This window comes from Macaca fascicularis, chromosome 2 (assembly GCF_037993035.2).
Source record: "Macaca fascicularis isolate 582-1 chromosome 2, T2T-MFA8v1.1".
NCBI lineage: Eukaryota > Metazoa > Chordata > Mammalia > Primates > Cercopithecidae > Macaca > Macaca fascicularis.
Window position 1 is genome coordinate 113,234,121 of NC_088376.1, and position 19,063 is coordinate 113,253,183.

General features: G+C 58.0%; 1 protein-coding gene across 2 annotated transcripts; it reads left to right on the plus strand.

Annotated features, from left to right (window-relative positions):
* The first annotated feature begins 1,830 nt into the window (after positions 1–1,830).
* Positions 1,831–17,052, plus strand: SLC38A3 (solute carrier family 38 member 3). Of its 2 annotated transcripts, none has more exons than XR_012431203.1 (16): positions 1,831–1,910; positions 10,235–10,386; positions 10,488–10,569; positions 10,742–10,857; positions 11,472–11,545; positions 11,630–11,722; positions 11,822–11,903; positions 13,321–13,403; positions 13,498–13,556; positions 13,755–13,919; positions 13,994–14,073; positions 14,346–14,564; positions 14,669–14,793; positions 14,880–15,024; positions 15,957–16,060; positions 16,149–17,052. XR_012431203.1 is itself a non-coding variant. In XM_005547182.4 (16 exons), exons 2-16 carry the CDS (start codon positions 10,286–10,288, stop codon positions 16,251–16,253), a joined length of 1,515 nt encoding a protein of 504 aa, XP_005547239.3. In that variant the 5' UTR covers positions 1,831–1,910; positions 10,235–10,285; the 3' UTR covers positions 16,254–17,052. The 2 variants fall into 2 exon arrangements, 1 of the variants encoding a protein (XP_005547239.3); XM_005547182.4 differs by having other exon boundaries at positions 14,346–14,446.
* Positions 17,053–19,063: the final 2,011 nt, after the last annotated feature.

The window sequence follows — 19,063 nt, forward strand, 5'->3', positions numbered from 1 at the left end:
AGAAGGCGACCAGCAGCTCTCAGAGCCACATCCTAGCTGTCCAGCTGTCCGGCCACCACTGGCTGGGCCGGGAGATTCGGCAGGTGGCGGGAAAGGCCTCCGAGCTGTGTTTGCCCTGGCTAGGGCCCAGGCCTAGCAACAACAAACAGTCAGCCCCTCCCCCAGCCTGGCCACAACTGGTCTGACCCAGGGACCCCACATCATACACTCCTCTGGGCCTCCCACAGCAGCCCAGCCCAGCCAGCCCCTGCTTCCTCCAGTCTAGATTAAGGACCCCAACACCCATATCCCAGGTGACCTTGAGCCAGCCCTGGCCCCTCATGAACTGCCAGTGAGAGCCACCAGCCCTTTGCAGACAGCTCCTGTGAACATCCAGGGTGTCTGCAGGTGAGAGGTTGAGAGGTGGGAGGCAGGCCTGAGACCCTCCTCAGCGCCTCTTCTACATGGCTCTGTCCTATGGCAGAACCATGCCCTTTTGGAGGGTGGGAGTCAAAGTGAGCTCTGATCTAGGGATGATATCGGCTCCAGACCAGGAGTGAAAGGCAGCCCTTTCCCATTTTCCAGTCACCAGCAAGGCAGAAGTTCGAGTGGCTTGAGGTTTTCAGGGGTTGCCACCATCCCAATGCTTTTCTCTCTAGCCCTGCCTGCCAGAGCTGAGCCCACTACCCCGTCTCACAGCTTCCCCTCTGCCCATTCCCCTCAGGAAAAAAGATAGCCATTTCCATGTGACAGAGGGAAACTGAGGTACGCCAGGTTGGCTGTGGTGGTTCTGTGAGTCAGCAGGAGAGAATCCTGGAGTCCTGACTCCCAGCCCAGGGCAAGGGAGGGTCAGGTATGTCCTCTGAGGGCATTCCTCCAGCACTGGGAAGCAGGGCAGGCATGACACAGAGAAGACTAGCTTGGATAGGAACAGCAGAGGCCATGAGATTAATCGGATCAGAGCCAGTGGCTGAGAAGCAAGGGGCACAGCTGTTCTGAGAACCCCCCCAGTTCACCCCAAAGGTCAGCATCTCCCCCAGCTTCCTACTGGCAGAACCTGGGACCTTAACACCTACCACCCGCCTCTGAGCACCAAGGCCTTGTGTGGAAAGCAGGCAGGGGTGGGGCAGGAACCCCCAGCCAAGAACGGGGCCATCCTAAAACCCCTGTCTGTCCCCAGGGCACCAAGTCCCAGCCCCCTTCTTGTGGACAGGCTGACAGCTGTCTCCTACACCTTCTAAATAAGGATGGGGGTCATGGTTGGGGGGGCCCCAGGTGAGGCTCAAGCAAGCCAAGCCTTACTCCTTACCTGACCTCGCTGCCCCTGTCCTCTCTGTTCCAGCCTCAGCCTCCTCTTAATATCTGAGGTGGAGACAGAATTGATACAAGAAGCCCTCCCACCCTCGCCCCCACCCCACCCTTGGTTGGGAAGGGGGAGGCAGATAGAAGAGGTATTTTGTTGCCTGAGTGTCGCCTGGAAGTCCCTCATTCAAGTATCCCTCACTGAGGCTATGCATTGCCAGTCCTCTTGACTGAAGCTCGCCTTCTGGCTTTGAGGGGTGTGGGCAGAGCGTTTCAGGGGTTAAGGTGACACCCACAGACCTCAGAGAGAATCTGCTTCGGACTGAAGCATTCCCCCCACAAGACTCAACGGAGCCCCTCCAGCAGCTCTGCTCTCCCACCTAGGGGCTCCTTAACGCTCAGGCCGCCCCTTTGCTCCCGGCCTGCCCCGGCCCCAGCCATTCCCCGACCAGCCCCTCCTCCCGCGGGCAGCCAGGGATTGGCGGGCCGGGGGCGGGCCGGGGGCGGGGCCGGGCGCCCTTCATCCCCACCGTCGCTGTTGTCGCTGTTGCAGCCCTGAGTTCAGCTGGGAGCAGAGCGGACCGCACCGGCCCGAGCGGAGCGCCGCGCGTGCCCAGCCGCGAGGCCAGGTACCGCTTCGGGTGTTCATCCTGCCGCACAGGGGAATCGGGTGGGCCGAGCGCTACTGTCCACCCTCCTTGTCCATAGCTGGGCTCTGGGCAGCTCTCCTCTCGCGTCCTGACCCGGGCAGGCGCCCCAGCCTCCGGCGAGCCAAAGCCCCGCGCGCTCCAGGCGCCGGTCTTGGGGACCTGCCAGTCGGGACTCAGCGCCGAGCTTGAGCAGGGCGCTGGAGGTACCGGGAGGGACACGTCGTCGCCTTGGGGCCTCTCGGCATGGCCGGGAGGTGCAGCAGGAGGTCGGCGGGCACCCGGGGCTGGGACCACAGGACGCCTTGTTGGAGGCTCGGGCGGCACGCCCCAGGCTTTCTGAGGCAGGGCCCGTGGGGCAGGCTGGAGAGGGCCCGGGGGGAGGACCCAAGAGGAGCCTGGAGCAGTCCCTGGAGCGCTGCCCCGACGGGCGCCTGACAGGCAGAGCAGCCCGGCTGGCACGATGGGAATCCGGGTATATTTATCTCGGCTGCTTTGGACAAGGGCTTGAGGGCAGATCGGGCCGGGCCGCCTGAGGGGCCGCGGGGTACATGCTGGTCCCAGAGTCGGTGCCATTTGCAGAGGAGCCAGCGGGCACAGAGGACGCAAGGCGCGCGTGGCTCCCTGACCTGTGGCCGGGGCGCCGTGCGAGCTCCTCCCAACCTGGAGCTGGGTAGGGTATAAGTCAGAGCCGGCGCAGCGCACTGCGGAGAGAAGGAACCAAGACTTGGTTTGCAAGAGCCCGCCCCCGCCCGGTTGGCCCCTTCGATTGGCCACATCGAATGCGTGCATTTGTTTACACCCGGGCAGGGGGAGGCCAGGGGCGGGACCTGCGGGGACCCGCCCTTTTCCCCCCACAGGGACCTGAGTCCTGAGTCCAGGTATGGGCTCCCAAACAGGTCTGAGAAAGGCTAAGTCAAAGGCTCTTGAGCCCTGAGGAACACCGTGGAAGACATCCCCACTCATGCCCATCCTTCCTTCAGCCTGCCAACCCTGTCCTTTCTTCCATAACCCACTCGGGGCACAGACCTGCCCCTGGAAAATGCCCTTGGACCTTTCACCTCTTCCTGTTCTGTAAAAGGTCTGGGATGGGGCTCATTTCCTTTTGGAAAGGAAGCAAATCCCTCAGGGCTCTCAGTCTGGGGGATAAAAAGCTAAAGAGACCCAAGGATGGTTCGATTTTGAATGGGGGATATTAGGCACAGCCAGGGTACGCTTCCTGCAAGAAGCATCACTGGTGGGAGGGATCAGGACTGGAAGATGCCAAGCCTGGCCCGTCTCTGAGAGGGCTGGAATGACTGAAACCAGAAATGGGAATCTGATTTCTTGACATTGGGAGCAGGGAGCCGAATCTCTGGGGAGGGTGGGAGTGTGTATCTCAGAATTTTGCTCTGCCTGGGCCCATGGGACCCATGTCTTTGCTGGCCTCTCAAGTCACTCTTCGTTGTGTGCTGGTTCTTTTGGCCCATGTCACAAATGGTCCCCACACCAGTCCAGGGCTCCAAGTTGCCAGATCATGACAACTGGTTGCTCCTGCTCTTGTGCCATTGCCCTAGCAAGTAGCCTTGAAGCCCTGGACAGATGGAGAAACTGAGGCACAACAAGACTGGCTGGGTGGTTCATGGTCTCTGGGTTGAGTCAGGGAAGGATTTTAAGCTGAACTGGACACACCCTGGAAGTCTGGGTTGGGTGTGAGGACAAGCATCCAGTTTGAGAGGGAAACATATTTGGAGGGGAGTGGTGCGGGTGGGCCACCAGGGAGGTGCAGTTTTGGCATCTCTGTGAACAGAAAGCTGAGGTGGAATGTGCAGTCTATGCTATAGTAGAATTGGAACTCAGGGGGAGGATGTTCTAGTGTAGACATGGCCAGGGGCCAGGCCTCAGTTGGAGCAGGTAAGAGGGCTTGCCGAGGGCCTCAACTGCATTCCATTAATTTATTTTTATTTGTTTCATTTTTTGAGATGGGGTCTCACTCTGTTGCCCAGGCTGGAGTGCAGTGGCACAATCTAGTCTCACTGCAGCCGCCGCCTCCCAGGCTCAAGCAATTCTCCCATCTCAGCCTTCTGAGTAGCCAGGACCGAAAGGTGCGCAACACGAAGCCTGGATAATTTTTTTGTATTTTTGGTAGAGGCAGAGTTTCATCATGTTGCCCAGACTGGTCTCGGACTCCTGAGCTCAAGCAGTCTGCCTGCGTTGGCCTCCCAAAGTGCTGGAATTACAAGTGTGAGCCACCGTGCCTGGCCATTCCATTCATTTAACATTTGCTGAGCACCTACTGTGTGCCCTGTGTAATCTTGTCTAGTGGGCGAAGGGTAGGCCTTTGACTCTAGGTAGTAGGACAGACATAGGAGAACAGGGTGGGGCTCTAGAGGACCAGGCGGGGCTTCTGGGGGCCAAAGGGAAGGACCAGCTGCTGGGCAGGAGGGGCTTTCCGGCCAGTGGCCTGGGGTGGCTTGGTTTTGAATTTCCGCTCTGCGGGCCACGTCCTGTACACAGCCTCTCAGCCGGCACGTCTGCACACGTGCATGGCTGCTGAGAATGGGGGTCACTCCAACTGACCATCATCTCCACATGTATTTTCCATTGCTCAGGTAGACAAGTCCTGGGTGCTGGACCAGGGATCTCTGAGCTTTCCAGTTGGGCCTGGCCTTGTGGCCCTAGTGGGCTCAGCCCCACCCTCTGGGTGTCATAGCACCTGGCTGGTAGGGGCATAACCTGCTCTGTGGAGACCTGGAGGCACAGCAGCAGTCTTTTTGTGGGGTCCTCCAGGATTCTGCCTGGCCATCTTGGCAGTGTCCGTTGGGCCTACTGCCCCCTCACCTGGGATCCCTGGCTCCCTCTCCCCTTCTCTCTCTTTCTGGGGCTTTTTCCTCAGTTGTCTCTTTTTTTTTTTTTTTTTTTTTTTGAGATAGGGTCTCTCTCTGTTACCCAGGCTGGCATGCAGTGGCATGATCTTGGCTCACCGCAGCCTCTGCCTCCGGGATCAAACAATTCTCCTGCCTCAGCCTCCCAAGCAGCTGGGATTACGGGCACCTGCCACCATGCCTGGATAATTTTTGTATTTTTAGTAGAGATGGGGTTTCACCATGTTGGCCAGGCTGGTCTCGAACTCCTGGGCTCAGGTGATCTGCCCGTCTTAGCCTCCCAAAGTGCTGAGATTACAGGCGTGAGCCACCACGCCCGGCCTTACAACCATTTCTTGCTGTCTCGTTGTCTGTCTCTTCCTCCATTTGGCTGTCTCTGACTGGGCGCTCACTCTGTTTCTCACCTCCCTGGTTGTCTCTGTCACTCTCTGTCTCCCTGTCTAAATGTCTGTCCGCTATCTGCATGTGATTTTTGTCTGTTTTTCTGTCTGTGTCCCTCTGTGTGTATCTGCATTTCCCTGTCTCCCTGGGCCTCTGCATCTCTGTCTGTCTGTCTGTCTCTCTGTATGGATCAGTATGCATGGACGCATGGAGCTAATGACTGTTTTCTCTCCCTGCTCTCTCCCTGTCTATCTCTCTTCCCTCCCTCTTCCTCTTCTTCCTGATGTTGGATGTTGCCCCTCCTCCAGGCCGACCTTGACTTTAGCCCCCCATTGGACTCTCTGATGAGTCCTGAACTGCCCGAGGCCTGTGTTTCAGCTTTCTTTGGGGCCAGAAGTCCGGCTGTCCAAATATTTGGCCGCCTCCAGGGGATTCCGGGTCAGCAGGGAGGAGAATGGGCTGGCTGGCGCAGGGTCTCCCCTGCCCCTGGGGGGCCACAGTCACGTGATGTCCTGTCTTTTGCCTCAGCTGGGCCTCGGGCTGCACGTCCTTCTCAGCAGACTGGCAATGGGGGAGGTGGGGGCTGCTGTTGCTGTAGCCCACTCGTGAACCAAGAGCTTCTGGCTGCAACCTCTACGGGTGGCAGCCTGAGCAAGGAGGGTCCAGGGCTGGGTGGGAAGGGAGGCTGAGGTGCCTAAGATTAGGCCCAGCTACAAGCATCTGTTAGAAAATGTACCCGGCCACAGGAAAGTCTACCTTCCGGCCCCAGCTGGGTCTCTCAGATCCTCCTAGACACCTCCGGATGCCCAGAACACACAGCCACAGACCCTAGATCCCAAGGCCAGGGAACTGGGGGTTGAGGATTAACGTAGCCAGTAGTTCAGTTCTCTGGGCCATCTGCCTTCCCCTGAATGTGCCCCCTCCTGCATGTCACTTCCTCGGTATTAGCCCAGTGTTGGTCACACACTGGCCACTTGCATTGTTGTGTTGTTGATGAGGAGGACGTGGCAGAGAGAGGACTAGAATCTACTGGGGTCAAAATCTGGAAACGTGGGTCTGGAGGAGGGTAAGAGGTGTCTTTTCCCTGTTCTAACATCCTCCTCCCACTTGCTTTGTCCCTAGACCCCTGACCCCAGCAATCAGCTACCACTAATTCCTGTGGCTGTGCCTTGAGAACATACAGTCCAAATGTCTCCACTGGATCTGGTTTCCCCTCTTACTAACACCTTGTCCTAGGAGGGGGCATCTTCCCTCTGAAGCCTGGAGGAGCAGGTGGACAGAGGGGTAGCTGTCCAGATGGGTACCAGACTTAGAAGGGGGGCACCCTGTCTCAGTCAAGGAGGGGAGTGGTAAAAATGAGCTGAGCTAGAACTGGGGGCAGCCCTCATCCCTGAGCCCCCAGGAATAATCATGAAGGACCCTCAAGCCAGGCCAACTGTCTCTCTCCTGAGATCTTGGCGGAGGTCAGGAAGCCTGGGCCTTAGCAGTAAGCTCCAGAGGGTCTGTGCCTCCGCTGGTACAAGTGACCCCCAAGGAAAAAAGAGTGTGAAGGCCTCCCTGTCACCAGCTCACTACTGCAGACCCACACCCACTTATGTTCCTGAGCATGGGGAAGGAAAGCAAGACTCAGAGTCCTGGGGACTCCAAGGACCTTGATCCCTGGGCAGAGAGCTGTGCTTCCTGTAGCCGCTTGCATCAGCTGCCCTGAGGTGGCCTGGATTCCTGGGGCTCAAAATCTTTAATTAGCCAAACTCAACACCTGCCGAGGTGTGACTGATGAATTCTCACCAGGTGATGTTTGCGTGGGCGGGCGTTACCTGCTGCACCATCCCTGTGGCTCCTGGCCCCTCCTGGCCCTTATCTCCCAGGAAAGCAAAACAGGTCCCAGGGCAATGGCCTGGGCCGTTGATCTACTGCCCGGGCTCACACTACATCCATGACATGCCATCCTGATGACCTGCCCAAGGCCACTATGATCTCCCCACCCTAGCGCCTGGCCACTCTCTGGGCACCCATGGCCTGCCCTGGGGATGAAGGCTTTGGGGAGGCTCCCCACTCATCCCAAACTTTGACCAAGCCTCATGGGACCCCTAGAGGATAGGGGTACACTGAGGTCCTGAGTTGGGGAGTACGCTGCCCCTAGCCACACAGTGAGGCAGGGCCAAGCCCAGCACCAGAAGGTCTGCTCTGGGCTTTCAACACAGGAGATCAGGCTCTGCTGGGATCCTTTCTCATGCAGGGGCCCTTCCCTGAGTTTACCCTGACTCCCGGATACAAAGGAGCCTGGGAGGCCACAGGCCTGAGGGGTAGGAGCTGTCAAAAATGGGCTGGTAGTTTCAGGGAATGGCTGGGGGCTCCATGCCAGGCCAGTGCTAATCCTCACCCTGGTCCCCAGCCCCCAGCCCTCCTCCCTGCCCTGGACCAAAGTCCATACTCCTGGACCTGGCCTTTACAGCTCTATCAGGTTTGTCTGTTGCCACAGAACCTTCCTTCAGCCCTCACAGTCTGCCTTGTACTGCACCTCAGGGCCTCTGCCTATGCTGTGCTCTCTGCCTGGTGCACTGTTTCCTGTTTGACATCCCAGGGTGCCTACTGGAATTTTAGGACTGGCTTTGTTACCTCCTCCAGGAAGTCTTCCTTGATTCCCCCATCCTCTTTTTTTTTTTTTTTTGAGATGGAGTTTGGCTCTTGTTGGCCAGGCTAGAATGCAATGGCACAATCTCGGCTCACTGCAACCTCCACCTCCCAGGTTCAAGCGATTCTCCTGCCTCAGCCTCCCAAGTAGCTGGGATTACAGGCATGTGCCACCACGCCGGGCTAATTTTGTATTTTTAGTAGAGACGGGGTTTTTCCATGTTGGTCAGGCTGGTCTTGAGCTCCTGACCTCAGTTGATCCTGCTCTCCTCGGCCTCCCAAAGTGCTGGGATTACAGGCATGAGCCACTGCGCCCGGCACCCCCATCCTCTTTTTTGAGACACAGCACTGTGTGGCTCACACTGAGTTGCAGCAGGAGCTACAGGGTAGTGATGAGGGTGCTATTTGGGGGGGTTGTCTCTTTCAGACTGGAGGTCACTTGAGGAGAGATATTCTAAATCCTTTCTGGGATCTCGGGCCAGCCCAAGACCCAGCAATGACTGGTCATGATTGAGTAATAGCCACCAGGCCCCAAAGGTCTAGGCCCAGCTCCTGCAGGGGGGATGGGGAACCTGGAACTCAGACCTCAGACACCTCCCACTGCCCATGACACAGACTGTGGTCTCCCTGGAGGCAGTGCCTGGCTGCTACGGAAGAATATTAGGGCAGAGAAGTGTGTTTTGTCCAGGCTGCCAGCTCAGCACACTCTGAGGGCCTGTCCCAGCCTGCCCAGGACAGGGGGCCGAGAGAGGGCACCCCCAAATGAGTGCAGGGCGGACTCTGGAGTAGCTCTGGACGCCAGCACCGGCACCTCCATACCCAGGTGGGACCCTTGGAGGGATGCTGATGGCAAGGCTTAGGGCAGGGGCATGAGGACAGGTGGACCTAGGCAACTCTGGGGTCAGGGGAGAGGGCTCAAGAAGAGATGCTAACATTGTTAGAGTTCTGAGTAGGTGGGGCTGGGAGGAGAGGAGGTAAGATGCTGGCATCAGAAGGAGAGGCAAGTTTGAGGGATGCAAGAGTGCCATGTGTGGGGTCTCCAGGGTCCAGGTGCCAGAATCTGAACTCCGGCCTGGGGCTGCCTGGGGCAGTACAGGGAGGGAGTCCTCTGACCAGAGAGGCCAGAGGCTGCTGTGACCTCTGCAGCCTCCGGGGGCACCAGGCCTGAGGCCTGAGCCCAGCCTCTCCTGTTCACCCCTAGCCCTGAGTGCTACATTTGAGTCCCCCAGTGCTCCAGATTCAAGGGCAGACCTGAGACCATCAGGGGCTGGAGTGGGGATGGGGGGTTCAGGGCAGAATTCAGGGTTCCCCAGCAAAGAGGGTGCCGTGGCTTTAGGACCAGGCTCTGGCTGTCCTGCCTGGCAGTACTGTCCCACTCACTGGTCTCCACTCTGGCCTCAGCTCTCCTGCTGGCCAGGCTGGCCTTCAGGGTGTCCTTACAGAACCTGGGGGCACTATGCCCAGTCACCTCTGGGTATGAAGCAGGCAATTCCTGGATCCAGTGATGGGAGAGGGGCCAGTGAGTTGTCTGGGCAGTGAGCAGGGATGGTGGGGAAAGGGGAGCTGGTTCCTTTGAGGCCTAACGGGGGTTCCCTGCCTGGCAGCAGAGGAGAGGCTTGGAAGAAAACATGGCCCTGAGGCCAGGACTGTGTGGAAGGTGAGGCATGTGTGGCACAGAGAACCGGCCCTGGAGCACCCTTTTCCTGGAAGGCCCCCTGAGGGCCCTTTGCTGCAGCCAGGCGGGAAGGGCCCAGGTGTCCAGCTACCCAGCACCGCCTCAGGCATCCTGGCTCCGGGGAGGGGGGACAGCCTCTGCGCCTGCCGTTCCCAGCGCCAGCTCTCAGCCCACAGAGGGCTCTTTGTTCTGGCTGCCAGCAGTGCCCGCCGGGCGGCTGGGAACAGGGCCCACAGCCCTCACCCTCTCCTGAGGCCTCCAGCCGTCGGGCAGTGCCATTCTAGATTGGACAGGAGGCCCCTGGACCCAGGGTCAGTGCAGGAAACCATCTCCCAGTACTGATGTCAAGGAGGGGAAGTCTATCCCGGGTACATACCCAGAGTGAAGTCTGGGGACCTGGGACTGAGCATCTGGGGATGCTGGTGCCACTGGGCTCTGAACTTGGGTCATCCAGATGATCCTTACTTCACAGATGGGGAAACCGAGACCCCAAAGGCTTGCCTGGATGGGTGTGCGTGTAAGAAATGCATTATGTGCTGGCTAGGGTGTCCCATCAGAACATGCTGGGAACTCAGGTGTCCGAGCTGGATCCCCCCAACGGCAGATCCCAGGGAGGCAGCAGGCAGAGCTGCATGTGCGGGTATGTCCCGAGTGGCCATCTGGGAGGTGTGCTATGGCTGCAGGCCTCGGGTAGGAGGCTGGGCCATAGGCCCAAGTAATGGGGCTAACCAGAGGGACCGGCTGCTCTGCAGACATCTGACTGTTGGTGTGAGACCGGTGCTCCTGGTGGTGTGCCCTGAGCCATGGAGGTGCCTTTGCAGACAGAGATGGTGGAGCTGGTGCCCAATGGCAAACACTCAGAGGGGCTGCTCCCAGTCATCACCCCTATGGCAGGCAACCAGAGGTGAGTACAAGAGGGACCCAGTGCTGGCTCAAGACAGGGCAGGGCAGGGATACAGAGCAAAGGGCTGGAGCTGAGCCACCCACCCTGACCTGTGCCTACAGGGTCGAGGACCCCACAAGGAGCTGTATTGAGGGCAAGAGCTTCCTACAGAAAAGTCCCAGCAAGGAGCCACACTTCACCGACGTGAGCGGGGCAGCAACGGGTTGTTGGGGGACACTGTGGGGAACTTGGATGCAGTAATGAGGTGGTCTCTGGCAGCAGTGGGAGGCTGAGGGACAGTCAGGGGGCATGCCGTGATGCCCCTGTCCTTTGCTGACTCCTCCCACCCTTCCCCATCCCATTCTGGTGCCTGCAGTTCGAGGGGAAGACATCATTTGGGATGTCAGTGTTCAACCTCAGCAATGCCATCATGGGCAGCGGCATCCTCGGACTCGCCTATGCCATGGCCAATACGGGCATTATCCTTTTCCTGTGAGTGCCCTCAGAGAACCTTCTAAAGATAGGGGCCCTAAGCAAGTCACCAATCATGACCTCCCAGGACCTGCCAGTTCCCTGTCCTAGCACCCAGGCTGCAGTGGGTGGGCACTTCTTACACTAACAAACCATGCCTGAAAAAAACATCCACAGCCAAACAAATATACCTCACTGCCCAGTAAACCGACTGAGGTCACAACACAGGCCAGTCTTACAGGCCAGAGACTGTCCTTCTGCCACCTTACACATGATGGCCAAGCCCCATGGCCAGGCTTTGTGTGGGCACACGTGTCTTTTGCCTGGGGGCTCTGCCCTGAAGCCAGAATGGAACACATGTTTGTTTCAAGGACTCGAGAGGAGGAGGTGCTCAGAGGGCAGTCATAGGGACACTCTTGACTCAGAGGGCCCCTTCTGGTGTGTGTCCCACCCTGGATCAAACGGGGTGGTGTTCATCACCCCTGGGACCTGCTGAGCTTGCATCCATACCTGTTGGAAGTCCAGACACCCAGGTCACAGACCCTTCACCCCCAGGCCTCTCAGAGCCCCTCACCCTCTGCCAGCTAGGGTAGCCCCCAGTGGCCTTTTTCTTCCATCTTCCCATGTGTCCCCAGGTTCCTGTTGACGGCTGTCGCCTTGCTCTCCAGCTACTCCATCCACCTGCTACTCAAGTCCTCAGGGGTCGTGGGTGAGCTTCACATCAGCCTGGAATGGGCGGGAGCTGGTGGGTAAACTGGGGCCAGTTCCTGACTTCTTGACCCTGCTGCCGCAGGCATCCGTGCCTATGAGCAGCTGGGCTACCGTGCCTTTGGGACCCCAGGAAAGCTGGCAGCAGCCCTGGCCATCACGCTCCAGAACATCGGAGGTGAGAGCAGTGGGCAGGGGCAGGCAGTAGGCAAGCAGACGGCCCCGAAAGCTGGCCGGTTGGGCTGACCCCAGCACCTGCTCACCCCTCTCCCCACAGCCATGTCCAGCTACCTGTACATCATCAAGTCTGAGCTGCCACTTGTCATACAGACCTTCCTGAACCTGGAGGAGAAAACCTCGTGAGCCCTGGAGTGGGGAGGGGAGGAGAGGGGTGCTGTACAATGAGGAGGGGTGGGGTAGGGGGCTGGGTGAGGGTGGGGGTGCCAGGCTGGGCTAGTGGGAGAGACAAGACAAAGCAGACAAGAAGCTGGTGGAGGTGGGAGAGTTGCCAGCAGAGCCAGCATTCAGTTCACACTCACTTGGGAAGCACCTAGGGGACCCCCCTCCAGAAGGGGCATGTGGGACTAGGGGCAGGGTGCAGCTGAGAAAGCTGGGCCCCTCCTCACCCCGAACCCAGCCTGTGAGCATGGGAGGCTCAAGCTTAGCTCTAAGCACCTGCTATTCCTGACCATGGGGTTGCCCCCCCACCAAGAGATTAAGCCCAGGTGTCCCAGTTGCCTATCACTTTAGCCAGCATTGACTGGACTTCAAACGTGTTTTGTGGGACAGAGGGGACACAGTCAGGCCCTGCTCTTGTCAGCCCAGCCGAGCAAGCAGAGGGGCTGGGAGGTTGAGAGTAGCTCCGGCAAGAGGGAGAGCCGGAATTCTGCCCCTAGGGCCCTGGGCCTTTCCCAAGGAGTTGACCTCCAGGCTTGCCTTTGAGGACGGTCCTAGCCCTTATCCCCTTGTTTCCCCATGCCCCATATCCATTCCTGGTGGGTTAGAGGAGGGAGCAGGATGAGGCAATGCCAAGATGCCAGAAGGAACCGCAAGGAGTACAGGTTATTGCAAGTGCCTGAAACCCCCATGGAAAACACCACCTTCCTCTAGAACCAGGTCCCTTCCTCCCACCCACCTCCATCCAAAGGCTGGACCCAGACCTGTGTGTCCTGAGAAAAGCAACAGCAGTGCCTATAATAGAGAGGGTCCTGAGCATGAGCTGTGTGCCAGGCTGGAACCTTAGTTCTCACGTCACCCTGAAGGAGAGTACTGAGGGCACGCCCTTTTTTTTTCTTCTTCTTCTTTTTTTTTTTTTTTTTTTTTTTTTTGAAACGGAGTCTTGCTTTGTTGCCCAGGCTGGAGTACAGTGGCGCAATCTCGGCTCACTGCAACCTCTGCCTCCTGGGTTCATGCGATTCTCCTGCCTCAGCCTCCTGAGTAGCTGGGATTATAGGCTTGTGCCACCATGCCCGGCTAATTTTTTTTGTATTTTTAGTAGAGACAGGATTTCACCATGTTGGTCAGGCTGGTCTCAAACTCCTGACCTGATGATCCACCCACCTTGGCCTCCCAAAGTGCTGGGATTACAGGCGTGAGGAAGCACGCCCGGCCGGGCACGCCCATTTTGCAGATGGGGAAAGTGAGACTCAGAGCTGTGGACAAACATTCTTCAGATGTCACTCACTGGCACCACTGGTAACTCCAGCAGAGGGAGGCAGGGGCCCCATCCCAGGCTGAATGGATTCTGACCCTGGCTCCCGATTCCTGTCCCTGCAGGGACTGGTACATGAATGGGAACTACCTGGTGATCCTTGTTTCTGTCATCATCATTCTGCCCCTGGCACTGATGCGGCAGCTTGGTGAGTGTGGAAGGGTCAGAGCCTTGGAAGGGATGTCGGAGGCGTATACCATGGGAGGGGCCCCAGGTCTCAGAGTGCCCCCTCCACTTTGCAGGCTACCTGGGCTACTCCAGCGGCTTCTCTCTTAGCTGCATGATGTTCTTCCTAATTGCAGTGAGTCATCTTCCATGTTGGCCGAGAAAGCGGGCAGCGGGTCTCCCGGGGGAGTTCCCTGTCATCAGGAGGGGGCACGTGTCTCTGGGAAGCCTGGGCCAGAAGGCAGCTCTGCCAGTCCTGATCTAGATGTGGCTTCATGGTAACTTCCCAGGCAGCTCAGCCTGGCTCTGACACCCTCATCTCTCCCCACTCCAGGTCATCTACAAAAAGTTCCATGTGCCCTGCCCACTGCCCCCCAACTTCAACAACACCACAGGCAACTTCAGCCACATGGAGGTCGTGAAGGAGAAGGTGCAGCTGCAGATCGAGCCTGAGGCTGCAGCCTTTTGCACTCCCAGTTACTTCACGCTCAACTCACAGGTTCTGACAGGTCAGGGTGGGGCGGGGGCCCAGTGAGAGTGGGGGACTGCCTTGACAGCCTCATGCTTCCCCAGACAGCATACACCATCCCCATCATGGCCTTCGCCTTCGTCTGCCACCCCGAGGTGCTGCCCATCTATACTGAGCTCAAGGAGTAGGTATCTGTGGCTGGCAGCGGTGGGGGGGCTGCCCTGAGCTGGTTTGGGGAGAATGGATGTGGTCCTGAATGTGGAGAGGGGAGTGACAGGAGCCAAGTCACTTTATCTAAGATCTCCGGGGCAGCCATGAGAGGCGATTATGAGCAAGAAGGAGACTCCCTCAGCTGCTGAATGGTGAAAGTGTGGTGCCAGAGAGGGCTTGGGGCACATGGGGGTCTCCCAATGTTACCCAGCTTGTCACCAACACCCGTCCCCCACTTCCCCACAGCCCCTCCAAGAAGAAGATGCAGCACATCTCCAACCTGTCCATCACCGTCATGTACATCATGTACTTCCTGGCTGCCCTCTTTGGCTACCTCACCTTCTATGGTATGGTGGCACTGGTGGGCAGAGGCCTAGGCCAGGCTGGGGGGAAGGGACTGGTTGTGGCCATGGTGCCCTCCATACCGAGGCATGTGGTGCCTGGCTGTTCCTTGCTGCTGTGGAGGTGAGTCTGCATGCCAATCCCCACAGTGTTGGGGTCCCCCAGGCAGCTCAGATCCCACCTCCTTCCCGGGGCCACCTGCTGACCACCCTCCCTGCCTGCCACAGATGGGGTGGAGTCAGAGCTGCTGCACACCTACAGCAAAGTGGACCCATTTGACGTGCTGATCCTGTGTGTGCGTGTAGCCGTGCTGACAGCAGTCACGCTCACAGTGCCCATCGTTCTGTTCCCGGTGAGCTGGTGGGCAGGTGGCCAGACCAGTGGCGGGAGGGGCTGATGGGGCCAACAGGCTGATTATTCTTCCCACCTGTCCCCCAGGTGCGCCGCGCCATCCAGCAGATGCTGTTTCCGAACCAGGAGTTCAGCTGGCTGCGGCATGTGCTTATTGCTGTTGGCCTGCTCACTTGTATCAACCTGCTGGTCATCTTTGCCCCCAACATCCTGGGCATCTTTGGGGTCATCGGTGAGGGTCTGGCCCTGCTGTGGAAGCAGGGTATTGCCCCAGAGGAATTCACCTCTGCAAATCCTGGCAGATTCCTGAGCTTACACCCTACATTAAGTGGAGTGGCCATGTGCACAGTTTGGCCTCCCATCTGAGCTTTTGTCCATAGGCTATTCTAATCCCTTTTCGGGGCTCAGAGTCACTGAGTCAGTCCCCCATGCTGGAGGACAGGGGTGGACCCCAGGGATCAGAGGCCTCCTCAAAGGATCTCACTGGGTCTTGTCCACATTTCACATGTGAGGAAACTAAAGTTCAGAGTGATTAAAGGAGCAGCGGGGCCACACAGCTGGTGAATAGGAGCCTTGGGCTTGATTCAGCCCCAGGATCACTGCACTCCAAGTTTGGCGCTCCATCCACTGCCACATTCCAGATGGGGCTCTCAGCTGGTAGAGCAGACAATTCTGAAATATCTTTGGGGTGACCCAACTCAGAGGACTAATAAACTCTGCCAGGACTGACAGACAGACCTGGGGGCTGAGTATCATGGATATCATTGACAGCACTCTTCGTTCTGTATGTCCGAAATCTAACTCGAAATGAATTAAGCAGAAAGGAATTCACTGGCTCAAATAACAGAGAAGCCTTCAAGTATAGCTGTAGCCTGGAGCCCAATACCCTTAAGCCCTCATCTCTCTCCATCTCTTGACTTGCCTTTCCTCATTGCTAGCTTCATTGGCTGACATTCTCCTGATACCGACATCACCAGCCTTCTATCCTCACGGATAGAGAACAAGGGGGAGAGGCTGATGGGCTAGAATCAGGCAGCACTCTCCAGTGGTCTCAACGTGAAACTCCCTCAATAAGGAGTGTTTGATCTCATTGAAAAGTCCACCCCCGAATCTTAGTCAGTAGGAGGATATGAGCCAGCAGTGGCCATGTCTTTTTCTTTGCAGGTGCCACATCTGCCCCATGCCTCATCTTCATCTTCCCTGCCATCTTCTACTTCCGAATCATGCCCACGGAGAAGGAGCCTGCGAGATCCACCCCCAAAATCCTGGTGCGAGGGGCCTGGAGGCCGGTGGGCTGGTATGGGGCTAAGGGAACTGCCCTGACCTTGGACCTGACCCTGACTTCTGATCTCACAGGCCCTATGTTTTGCTGTGCTTGGCTTCTTGCTGATGACCATGAGCTTGAGCTTCATCATCATTGATTGGGCCTCAGGGACCAGCCGGCACGGAGGAAACCACTAGGGTGACCCTCATGCTGTTCTGTCTACTCACCCTAGCAGTCCTGCCCAGACTCTTCAGCCCCTGCTCCCATCCAGTGGCCAGTCGGGGGAGGAGAAAGACGCGATTAACACTGTGGCATTCAGCCAGGCCCCATGTCCTCTCTGTGGAAGGTTTTTGTTCAAGAGCCAGGACCAAGGCCCTTGGGCCACTATCCTGCTAGGCTCCAGAGCAGCAGGGGCTTCTTGAACTGGGAGCAGGGTGGGGCTGTCGCCTTAGATCCCACCCAAGCCCCTCATTCCCTCCTTGCACAGATGCGTACACTAGGGCCCAGCAGCTGCCTCCTGAGGAGATACAGCCTGTAGAAACATACAGAGCTGGAATCGGCCTAGAGCCATTCCCCTACCCTGCTGCTAGGCCACGGTCTGTGCCCTGGGGCCTCATCTCCCCAGCCCACTTGTTTTTCCCCCTTTTATTCCCTAGGCCCTTTTCAGACACTTGGGCCCTTGGATACTCTTCTCCCACCCCCCTTCACAGGATGGCACCCTCCCATACCCCATAGCTGGGACCAGCAGGTTCTGCTGAGGGTAGGGCTGGTGTAGCTATCCCCAAGAGACCCCTGCCCTGTCCCTTCACCAGTCCTGGGGAGGCTGGGACTCCCCCTGCCACAAGCCTGGGCCACAGCTCACATTCCACTGCTGGGAGAAGAGACAGGCCGAGGCCCAGAGTGGCCTGCCCCCGGGAGCCAAAGACCCCAGTGGCCACACTGGGACAGGGTGGGGAGGCTGGCAGCCCTCTTTTATAAATATTATACATAAGACCAGCTGTGTTTTCTATTCTTGGTCTCCATGGTCCCTGGATTCCTGGAAAGTGAGGTAGGGGCCAGAACATGGATGGTGATGGCGGGCTCCCGTCTCTTTGTCCGGGATGAGGGTGGGGACAGGGCAAGTCCCCCACCCCCCCACCCCCTGCCTCCCAAACTAACCAGTGGCACACTCAGACCCAGCTCTGGGCCTGGGCCAGGCTCAGCACAGACCTGCTTTCTCACGGGGTGAGGTGGGGAGGAATTAATGAGGCCCCAGGAAGTGGGACAGAGAGAGGCCTCCGGAAGGAGGCAACGTGAGGTGCATCCCCAGCAGCTTCAGGGAGGGTCTGAGCTGGGGGCAGCTGAGCCCTGAGGGAGCCCCAGGAAGGGCCCCCTTCCCTCCCCTAGCTCCCAGGCTGCCATGTCAACTCTCTGTCAATGCCCTGAGTCTTGGGGACAAAAGTCCAGGAATCCTGTGCCCTGTTGGGCTGATCTTTTTATTAACAGTAAAATCCACTGTGAATAAAGTAGGTTAGTAGTCCCTGTGTGGGGGGACCCAAATGGCAAAGGGAGGCGGGAGTCCAAGGTAGGGCAGGGGCTGCAAGGAAGCAGGACAGCCCCAGGTGTCCTGGCCCCGGTGGGACTGGGAAGCTGCCCACTGCCTTGAGCAGGTCTGAACCAGCTGAGACCCAGTGGGATAGAGCTGCCCAGGCCTTGGCACCAAACCCTCATTAAGAGAGACCCTGCACCAGGCTAGGCCGCCGGGGAAAGGGCAGCAGGAAAGATCCAGTTTGAATTTGCAAGGCAGCTGCCAGCTCGGGAAAATCCTGAAGAAAGAACTTCCTCAAGCCGATGGCTGCTAGGCCCACAGCAGTGCCAGCTCAGCAGAGGGGAGCTTCCTGAGTCCTGTTCCCATCAGGCCCAGGCATCTGACTCCAAGCTGGGGACTCACTCAGCAGCCCTGTGGCCCCAGGAAAGAGCTGGACACTGGCCTAGAGGTGGATGCAGCACAGGGTGTTCTGATGAGAGGGGCTGCCCTCTAGAGGTCTCGATGGGGCCATAACCCTGCCTGGAACCCTCGGTTCCTGGGCAGTGGGGGGCAATGAAGGGCAAGTCCATCCCGCAGGCAGACCTGGGGGTCTTTTCTTGTACTCCCTCCATCCAAAGAAGGCTGCAGGTCAGAGCAGCAGCAGGACACCACGTCTGGCTTAGGCCCCGCAGACCAGGGGAATGTGCTAAAGGCAGCACCCTCTGCGCACACACATACACACAACTGGTGTGGGGAAGGACCCTGGGCCCTGGCCCAAGAGACCATATCTGCTTGCCCAGTCAGGCCTCCTCCAGCCTGACCATGGGCAGCAGGCTCCAGCAAGGAGGAGGCAGGTAACGTGGCCACTACACCAGATTCAAGAGCCAAGTGTCCACATGACGGTTTGAAAATGAGTATCGCCAGGCGTGGTGGTTCACGCCTGTAATCCCAGCACTTTGGGAGGCCGAGACGGGTGGATCACGAAGTCAGGAAATCAAGACCATCCTGGCTAACACGGTGAAACCCCGTCTCTATTAAAAATACAAAAAATTAGCTGGGCGTGGTGGCTCACGCCTGTAAGTCCCAGCTCTTTAGGAGGTGGAGGCAGGAGGATCACTTGTGTCCAGGTGACTGAGGCTGCAGTGAGTTGTGATTGTGCCACTGCACTCCAGCCTGGGCAACACAGCAAGACTCTGTCTCAAAAAATAAATAAATAAACAGATAAATAAATAGTTCTAGGCCGGGTGCGGTGGCTCACACCTATAATCCCAGCACTTTGGGAGGCCGAGGTAGGCGGATCACCTGAGGTCAGGAGTTCGAGACCAGCCTGACCAACATGGAGAAACCCCATCTCTACTAAAAATACAAAAAATTAGCCGGGCGTGGTGGTGGGCGCCTGTAATCCCAGCTACTCGGGAGGCTGAGGCAGGAGAATCGCTTGAACCCGGGAAGTGGAGGTTACAGTGAGCCAATATCAGGCTGTTGCACTCCAGCCTGGGC